A 9,428-nucleotide genomic window follows, 5' to 3' on the forward strand; every position below is an offset into this window, starting at 1 on the left:
TGAGAAAAATATTGCATGCAAATTAGGTCCAATAAAACTTTTTGTACGAAATGTTAAGATTCTTAGAAAACTTGAGTGGTTATAAAAACCAGGTAGATTCTTTTTTTGGTCTAAATTTAGATTAATTTTTTTTTATGACAAAATAAGTTGCTATGTTCACCAAGTTTTGTGATAAACTAGAAATTTCCTTGTGGTCTTTATGACACAAGAATTCTAAGAAATTATTTTATTGTAACATTTTAAATTAAAAATGTAATAATTAAACACACTCACCTCAAACAAAAATATAAAAACACCCTCCTTTTAAAACCTTAAATGTAATTAACACCATGAAACCATATAGATCATAAAAACCAACTTTCTTCGCGAACACATCGAATGCATTTGAAGTTGGTGGGGAAATTGAAGTTTGTTGTGAGCACGTTGTTCGCCCTACTCCTTTCAAAAACGGCGAGTTCTGGTTGGTTCTTACTCAAGTTGGGTTTTTACCAAAAATGATCTAAAAAAGGAAGAAATAAAACAAGCTTGGTTAAAAAAAATGTTATTTACAAGTTACAAAAAGTGTATTTTAATCAACTAGTTCTAACATGATTTGAATGAAATATATTGATTGAAGTTTCGTGGCAATTTCTTAAATCCATGTCGAAAACTCCCAAGGAAAATTTGTTTTCGGGCGGTTTAAAATAATCTAAACCTCTTCCGATTTTTATTATCCATCCGGAACTTAACCTAAAATTAATAAAAATAATTAAATAAATTAATTTTATTTTACAGAGTTCATTGTAGAATGAAGTTGTTAAACAACAGATGGCGCTCAACTTGTTAAAAGATACCATGACAAGATAACTGTCAAATTTAGAAATGTATGAAATTAGGTGTAAACATAAAGGATAATGAGGTAAGTTTTTTTAATATGTGTATAAACATTATAACTTTCGAGTACACGCGCTCACACCAGTTACATGTGGCGAATTGTGAGTCCGCTATTTCCAATAGAAACGATCATCAGGCAAAAGATGGCGCTGGTGTAGGTTGTTATATTTAAAATTTATTATTTACTTTTTTGTATTAAATTAATTACTTCATTGAAAAAAATATTCGTGCTACTACAATCAACGCTGTTAAAGAAATAATAGCCGAAGTTGCCAACTCTATAACCTTCCAGTAAGTTTAGTGTTAGTTCAATAAAAATGTATAGCAACCTAGCACCATCTAGCGGTACCTAGCACTGTTTGAACTCGACCGAGTGGTCCTCAAATAAATTTAGAAAAACTTTTTAGTTTTAAAGCTGTTATTTTTTTAACATTAATGGATAGAAAATTAAAAATCTTTTAAAATGAACCGAAACTCGACTTAGTTATCTCCAACCGTTGTTGAGATATCTTAATTATTAACAAAAAATGGCGACTATTTGACATTTGACAGTTTATAACTTAACTTTTTATTTTTTAACCCAAATGTATCATGTTTGGTATCAAATTAAAGCATTTTTGGTTCTTATCACTATAATTTCAATATTTGTCAAAAAATCATTATATTTAATTTTGACATTTGACAGTTTCGAACCTAACTTTTTATTTTTTAGCTCAAATATATAATCTTTGGTATCCAATTAAAGCATTTTTGATTCTTATCAAGACCATTTCAATATTTATCAAAAAATCGTTATATTTAATTTTGACATTTGACAGATTCTAACCTAACTTCTCATTTTTTAACCCAATTATATCATGTTTGGTATCAAATTAAAGCATTTTTGATTCTTGTTAAGATCATTTCAGTATTTATCAAATAATCGTTATATTTAATTTTGACATTTGACAGTTTCTAACCTAACTTTTTATTTATTAACTCAAATATATCATGTTTGGTATCAAATTAAAGCATTTTTGATTCTTATTCAGATCATTTCATAGTTTATCAAAAAGTCGTTAATCTAAGTTTGACATTTGATACATTCTAACCTAACATTTCTATTTTTTAACACAAATATATCATGTTTGGTTATAAGACTGTTCTTTTTTTAACATTAATGGATAGACAATTAAAAATCCTTTAAAATGACTTATTTATTTCCAACCGTTATCGAGATATCTTAATTTTTTAACACAAAAAGGCGATTATTTGACATTTGACAGTTTATAACCGAACTTTTTTATTTTTTAACCCAAATGTATCATTTTTGGTATCAAATTAAAGCATTTTTGATTCTTATCAAAACTATTTCAATATTTATCAAAAAATCGTTATATTTAATTTTGACATTTGACAGATTCTAACCTACATTTTTTATTTTCTAACCCAAATATATCATGTTTGGTATCAAATGAAAGCATTTTTGATTCTTATCAAGTGCATTTCGATATTTATCAAAAAATCATTATATTTAATTTTGACATTTGACAGTTTCTAACAATTTTTTATTTTTTAACCCAAATATATCATGTTTGGTATCAAAAGAAAGCATTTTTGATTCTTATCAAGATCATTTCAATATTTATCAAAAAATCGTTATATTTAACTTTCACATTTGACAGATTCCAACCTCAATTCTTTATTTTTCATCCCAAATATATCATGTTTAGTATCAAATTAAAGCATTTTTGATTCTTGTTAAAATCTTTTCAATATTTATCAAAAAATCGTTAAATTTAAGGGGGTATTTAATATTTAAAGAGGTAATAACTTACATAATTTGTCGATCATGTAAAGTAGTTGAATATTCAACCTTTAAATTAACTTTATACTTCAACAGATCATTTTGAATACTGATTAACCAATTTTCTTGATCACTTTTATTATCCTTAGTTGTAATCAACGTCAGTGAAAATAAATTTTTACATTTTCTCACTAATAATTCGCAAAATCTCAAAAAATTTTGACACTGATGAAACAACCGGATATAAGGATCTTCAACAATTACATTTAACACATCTCCATCTAAAAATCTTCCAAAAACGGTTTCATATCCATACCCCGTTTCGTTATCACCAATGTTTATCTGTTCGTGATATTTTCCTTCATCTTTTAATTTATTAATGTTTAGTTTAATTTGTTCGGCGCGACTCATGTATTCCCCGATTTTACCACGAAGATAGGTTTTCTTTTGCTCTGGAGATTCTATTAGAGTTTATTTAAAACTTTAAAAAAATAATTTGAGGTTAGAAATTAAACTTACGTTTTAATGCCTTCATTAAAATTTGTATTCCTTCTTGGTAACATACTAAAGATTCGGTGTATCGTTTTTGTGTATCCAAGAGTACCGCTCGTTGAATTATTGTTGCTGCAACACTTTCAAAACTCATTTTAATAAATCTTTTTGTTGAATAGAAAACAAAGTTAATGTTTTGATGGAATATTTTCATATATATACTATCTTCTATATCGCTGACTAAGGCAGCAAAAGAGTGTAAACACTAGAGTGCAGATATATATATATCTGTCTTTGTCGTACCCCGGTCGACTCAAGAGACATGTGTGAACACGTGATGAGTACGCTTTTATCTTATTGGACGGTGAATTAAAAATTAATAGCAGCTGATGACCTTGATGTTTATAAATCAACAAATAAATGTTTGACATAAACATAACCTAAAATCTAAATATTTAGTTATGTATATTATAGGTTTCATGTGTATAATAACATAATTATTAACATATTTTAGGACTTAGCAATTTAAAATGTAATTATTATTTGTTAAGAAAGTGAAGAAAATTTGTTAAAAGATATTTTTGGGGCCTAAAAATTGGTTGAGCAGGTAGAAGGAACGATCTCAGTGTAATAAAAAAGAATTTAAAGCCCTCCTTTTCTTGAAACATTTTTCTTAAAAATTTAATTAATAATTACATCGATATGATGAAAATTTTATGATAGAATATTATGTACATTAAATAGTAAATTCTTTAAAACTTAATTACATCCGATCTAAGTATTATAAACTCGTTTTATTTAAAAATCAATAGAGTAAAATAGTTTTCTTAAAATTCGTCTTTTATTTTGTTACCCTTTTGTAATCTAATCAAAAATAATTGGTGTAACCCACAAGTCTGGTAAGTACATGGCGCAAACATAAACAAACAAGCAGCTAATTATTAATAATGAAAATTTTAAGATAGAATGTTATGTACTTTAAATAGTAAGTATATATTTTATATCTTTCATTAATGTAACAACTTCTTTAAATAGCGTGAGCCCACAAATTATGTTAAAAATTATATATTTTTTTTAATGAACAATCTACATAAAGTTGATATTTAATGCAATATTTAACCTCAATTTCACACAAAAGTACATATACTCTAATTTATTTGATGCATCAGTGATAATTTATAGTTAAAGTAAACCATCTATAATAATAATTGCATTTTAAACACTTCACACTCTTTAAAATTTACGATTCGCGCTAGCGCTTTCACGACACCGGGGTACGACAAAGACAAAACATATATCATTCCGTCTTCTTTTGATGGAAACGCTCGCCACTCATTGCTTAGATAGGGAGTCAGCGATATAGAAGATAGTATATATATGAATATTTTGAATGGTATAGGCAACCAATTTAACAGGAGTGCGTTTTAAGATGCATATTATATAAAAACGACCTCAATATTATTGTACAATATTATTTTGTCATTATCCTAGATGACACAATATTATTGTTCAATACTTTTCCAAATACATTTACAAACCAAATGATTTTCGAAACTTCCAGCGGCCAGATGGACATACATCATTTGACGAACTTTAGAAAATGATTACAGAAATCTGTAAAGAGAATACAAATTGGTTTTCCAAACCAATTTATTTCTCCTTATATTTGGAAAGAAGTTCGCACTGTTCGTTTTTTTTATATGTTATGGTATTCTTCGCTCTTTATCTTCCACAGCACGGTCCAATCGGAAAAGGCGCTCCGTTCTAGACAGTACGTCGCGCCTTTATTTTACCTACATAAAGCAATAAAGGGGCCTTGACTTTTTTCACGAATAGTAGTGTAATGTAAGATATTAAAACATTTTATTACATTTATTTTTTTAAGGTTTAACAGGTAGGAAGATTTGTATTTATACAATTCTTATTAGGGTTGTACTTGTAAAAATTGCAACCACACTTATTAAAACCCTCAATTCTATTGGGAATATCAGAAGGATCTTTTTCTCGTGTAAACACAAATACTGTATCTGTAATAACATTAATGTGAGTTATTGTTGATGCCAAAAATTAGAATTTACCGTTCATAACAACAACAAGGTATCTTTTGCAATCAGCTCCAACGATTTTAGCTATTTCATCAGCTAAAAGATTTATAGATTAAAAAAGGAATCTGTAAGGTTTTTAAAGTTTTACTTGAATGGTGTTTATAAGTAGAACTGTTTCTTTCTCTTGTGGCGTATATTATTGATAATTCGGGATATTCACTGAAAATAAGTATCGTAGAGGATGTAGGGAAAGATTTATTTTGTATACTAACCTTCCTTTTTTAATTAAGTGTTGCTTTTTAAGTAATCCCGGTTTAACTTCTGATATATTTCTTATTAAACAACAATTTTCGCATTTATCGCTTCCACCATAACCATACCATAATCCATAACACTAAAAATAAAAAATTTCAAATAAAGTTAATTTAATTTTGAAATAATTTTACAGCTTTTGCGGCCGCTTCGGTACTTTTATTAAGTGCGAAAGCTTCGCAATCGTTTGGAAGCGAAGCTTTAACTGTGAGAAACTCAAACATAATAATTATTGTTATAATCAGCAACATTTTAATGTTTTTAAAACGAATTGATTGTAAAATGAGTGGTTTATATAGGAATTGTTATCATTTTAATAAGCTTGTTAATAATGCAACAGTTTTTGTTGAAATTTCTTTATATTTTTTCTAATTATAAAGGAGTTTTTTATATTATAACACTTTTTAAGGTAAAAAGATATCCTTGAAAGGCACATTTTTAAAAATTCCATTTAAAACAGATTCTGTAACCGATTCCATAACAGATCCAAAAAAGGGAAAGGCATCTTTCGCGATTACATCCCAATTTTCGTTGAGATTTTTATTAAATTCATCATCTAAAACAAGAATTAATTAACTTTTTCTAATTACTTAGAGAAGAAACTTACTTAACTGTTGATTATCTCCGAAAAGCTTATCCATATAAAAATAAGTTCTTTTACTTTTAAAATCAAATTTTCTACTGGTTATTTCTAAATATTCCTCATTATTTTTTGGTTTTAATGTGTAATTTGCCCGGTACGTGTAAGAACCTTCCACTAAAATTTTTATATTTATTAATTTTTAATTTAATTTATGAATTAATTACCAATCGTGGTGTTTCCTTTTCCGTTTCCTTTTATTGGAATTGATAATAACACACCGAGAGCATCATAATTAGATATCATTTCTAATCTATCGATAACTCCTTGTATTTCTAAAGTTTTCTTTACTGGATCCAAGCTTAAAACAATAATAACATAATAACATTTTTAATAAGATTAACTTCATGTCGTTTTGGATGTTTTATCGGCAAATTTAGTTAAATCTACAATAAAATTAAGGTTTTTTTTTTCCAGCTGAATTAAGGTTAGGTTGTATTGTTGTCATTTGTAACAACCAAGATGGGCGAATTTCAATTCCACCAACTTCAAAAAAATAAAATCATTAAAAAATATTTGTTTAATTAACACAATTTAAGGAATATTTGAAAGTAATTTCTATTAATTACTAGTTTTAATTCGTTTTATTAACCCAATTAAGCGATTAATTAATGAATCCAATTTTATTTCATTTTAATTTATGTGATTTACTTCCAGATTTATTTTTTGACATTTGAGATTATGTCATTGTGAATTGTAAGCGGCTTCTTCACGTTTGAATTGATGATTTTCTTAAAATGAATAACTTTATATGGGTTATTACTACATTTCAACCAGCAAATAATCCTTTTTGGAAGCTTTAATGAAGGTAAATAAAAGTTTTTGCTTAAAAATCTTGTTTATATTTAAAGTTTAAAAAACAATTTCATTTTAAACTACATTAACGTTAATTCAACTTTAACGTTTAAGTCAGTTAATACTTTAAAAGTTGATTTTGGCTTTTTAAAGCATAATTTTTAATGTTTTTAATAGAAAGTTTATATTATTTTGGAACGTTATAATTAACTTGGAGAGTGTTGCATAGCAACGACCAAGATGGGCGAATTTCAATTCCACCAACTTCAAAAAAATAAAATCATTTTGTTTAATTAACACAATTTACGGAATGTTTGAAAGTAATTTCTATTAATTACTAGTTTTAATTCGTTTTATTAACCCAATTAAGCGATTAATTAATTAATCTAATTTTATTTCATTTTAATTTGTGATTTACTTCCAGATTTATTTTTTGACATTTGAGGTTATGTCATTGTGAATTGTAAGCGGCTTCTTCACGTTTGAATTGATGATTTTCGTAAAATGAATAACTTTATATCGGTTATTACTACATTTCAATCAGCAAATAATCCTTTTTGGAAGCTTTAATGAAGGTAAATAAAAGTTTTTGCTTAAAAATCTTGTTTGTATTTAAAGTTTAAAAAGCAATTTCATTTTAAACTACATTTAACGTTAATTTAACTTTAACGTTTAAGTCAGTTCATACTTTAAAAGTCGATTATGGCTTTTTAAAGCATAATTTTTAATGTTTTTAATATAAAGTTAAAATTATTTTGGAACATTACAATTAATTTGGAGAGTGTTGCGTAGCAACGACCAAGATGGGCGAATTTCAATTCCACCAACTTCAAAAAAATAAAATCATTAAAAAATATTTGTTTAATTAACACAATTTAAGGAATATTTGAAAGTAATTTCTATTAATTACTAGTTTTAATTCGTTTTATTAACCCAATTAAGCGATTAATTAATGAATCCAATTTTATTTCATTTTAATTTATGTGATTTACTTCCAGATTTATTTTTTGACATTTGAGGTTATGTCATTGTGAATTGTAAGCGGCTCCTTCACGTTTGAATTGATGATTTTCTTAAAATGAATAACTTTATATGGGTTATTACTACATTTCAATCAGCAAATAATCCTTTTTGGAAGCTTTAATGCAGGTAAATAAAAGTTTTTGCTTAAAAATCTTGTTTATATTTAAAGTTTAAAAAGCAATTTCGTTTTAAACTACATTTAACGTTAATTTAATTTTAACGTTTAAGTCAGTTCATACTTTAAAAGTCGATTATGACTTTTTAAAGCATAATTTTTAATGTTTTTAATATAAAGTTTAACTTATTTTGGAACGTCATAATTAACTTGGAGAGTGTTGCGTAGCAACGACCAAGATGGGCGAATTTCAATTCCACCAACTTCAAAAAAATAAAAACATTAAAAAAATTTTGTTTAATTAACACAATTTAAGGAATATTTAAAAGTAATTTTTATTAATTACTAGTTTTAATTCGTTTCATTAAGCTAATTAAACGATTAATTAATGAATCCAATTTTATTTCATTTTAATTTACGTGATTTACTTCCAGATTTATTTTTTGACATTTGAGGTTATGTCATTGTGAATTATAAGCGGCTTCTTCACGTTTGAATTGATGATTTTCTTAAAATGAATAACTTTGATGTGTTATTATTACATTACAATCAACAAATAATCCTTTTTGGATGCTTTAATGAAGGTAAATAAAAATTTTTGCTTAAAACTTTATTTATCTGATTTATTTTCAGATTTATTTTTTGACGTTTGAGGTTATGTCATTATTGTGAACTGTCAAAGTTAGATTATGTTTGAATTGATGGGTTACAAACACTAAAAAATCTTCAATTGCTGTTGTAATGAAGGTAGGTTAAAGTTTTTCCTTTTATCTTTCGATTAAATTAATAATTTTAAAATTAAACTCACCTAAACTCGGTTACTTTAATATTTTTCAAATCACTTGTGGTAACGTTGTTTAATATCAACCTAGAATTTGAATTTACCTCAAATTTTACTTCCGGAATAATAATCGGATCTAAATTTTGAATTTTATACTTTTTATCACCTAAAAAATGATTTTTAATAACATTTTTTAATCAATTAATGTTTAAATGAACCTTTTACTATTCTAGAAATCGCTTTATTTGCACTAGAAATTGCACATTTTGAAAACGATTCATCGGAAAGGCTACATTTTGTGATATAGCTAGCTAAAAAAATTATTTATCGATAATTAATTGATGAAAATCGAAAAACTTACGTAAATTTGCCCCCCAAATTGACTCGGCAAATAAGAAACAAACTAAAATAAACGATCTTATTTGTTTCATCTTTAACACTGTTTTTATTTAAACTGGAATTGTCTCGTTAAGAGAAGCGTTTATATACCATTATGGACAAAACGGCTTTTTTTATTGTCTAGTTGATGAACTTGACCACTTTAAATGTTTAATCTTTACAGAATA

General features: G+C 26.3%; 5 protein-coding genes across 7 annotated transcripts in view; 1 reads left to right on the plus strand and 4 right to left on the minus strand.

Annotated features, from left to right (window-relative positions):
* LOC111419454 (spindle orientation adaptor protein inscuteable) overlaps positions 1-358 on the minus strand; it is a 23,991-nt gene extending 23,633 nt beyond the window's left edge. Inside the window, exon 1 of the mRNA XM_023052252.2 lies at positions 274-358. The gene's annotated coding sequence lies outside the window, so the exon portion shown is untranslated. The remainder of the gene's footprint in view (positions 1-273) is intronic.
* On the minus strand, positions 272-4,538 carry LOC111419459 (MIT domain-containing protein 1-like). 2 transcript variants are annotated; one of them, XM_023052262.2, is made up of 4 exons: positions 3,179-4,538; positions 2,691-3,120; positions 550-729; positions 272-499 (listed from the first exon to the last, which is right to left on the minus strand). In XM_023052262.2, exons 1-3 carry the CDS (start codon positions 3,363-3,365, stop codon positions 573-575), a joined length of 774 nt encoding a protein of 257 aa, XP_022908030.2. In that variant the 5' UTR covers positions 3,366-4,538; the 3' UTR covers positions 272-499; positions 550-572. The 2 variants fall into 2 exon arrangements, with proteins under 2 accessions (XP_022908030.2, XP_022908031.2); XM_023052263.2 differs by having other exon boundaries at positions 426-499; positions 557-729.
* Positions 4,539-4,997: 459 nt separating this feature from the next.
* Positions 4,998-5,822, minus strand: LOC111419452 (uncharacterized). Its single transcript, XM_023052251.2, has 5 exons — positions 5,643-5,822; positions 5,469-5,590; positions 5,345-5,415; positions 5,230-5,292; positions 4,998-5,178 (listed from the first exon to the last, which is right to left on the minus strand). Exons 1-5 carry the CDS (start codon positions 5,757-5,759, stop codon positions 5,039-5,041), a joined length of 513 nt encoding a protein of 170 aa, XP_022908019.2. The 5' UTR covers positions 5,760-5,822; the 3' UTR covers positions 4,998-5,038.
* A 26-nt stretch (positions 5,823-5,848) lies between these two features.
* On the minus strand, positions 5,849-9,422 carry LOC111419451 (circadian clock-controlled protein daywake-like). 2 transcript variants are annotated; one of them, XM_023052249.2, is made up of 6 exons: positions 9,224-9,422; positions 9,081-9,173; positions 8,890-9,028; positions 6,316-6,449; positions 6,116-6,265; positions 5,849-6,064 (listed from the first exon to the last, which is right to left on the minus strand). In XM_023052249.2, the coding sequence occupies exons 1-6, from the start codon at positions 9,291-9,293 to the stop codon at positions 5,913-5,915; spliced, it is 738 nt and encodes a 245-aa protein (XP_022908017.2). In that variant the 5' UTR covers positions 9,294-9,422; the 3' UTR covers positions 5,849-5,912. The 2 variants fall into 2 exon arrangements, with proteins under 2 accessions (XP_022908017.2, XP_071051476.1); XM_071195375.1 differs by having other exon boundaries at positions 9,081-9,169; positions 9,220-9,321.
* The window catches only part of LOC111419446 (E3 ubiquitin-protein ligase SHPRH), a 40,142-nt gene continuing 39,432 nt past the window's right edge, over positions 8,719-9,428 (plus strand). Inside the window, exon 1 of the mRNA XM_071195371.1 lies at positions 8,719-8,828. The gene's annotated coding sequence lies outside the window, so the exon portion shown is untranslated. The remainder of the gene's footprint in view (positions 8,829-9,428) is intronic.

The sequence above is a fragment of the Onthophagus taurus genome, chromosome 3, assembly GCF_036711975.1.
Source record: "Onthophagus taurus isolate NC chromosome 3, IU_Otau_3.0, whole genome shotgun sequence".
Classification (NCBI taxonomy): Eukaryota; Metazoa; Arthropoda; class Insecta; order Coleoptera; family Scarabaeidae; genus Onthophagus; species Onthophagus taurus.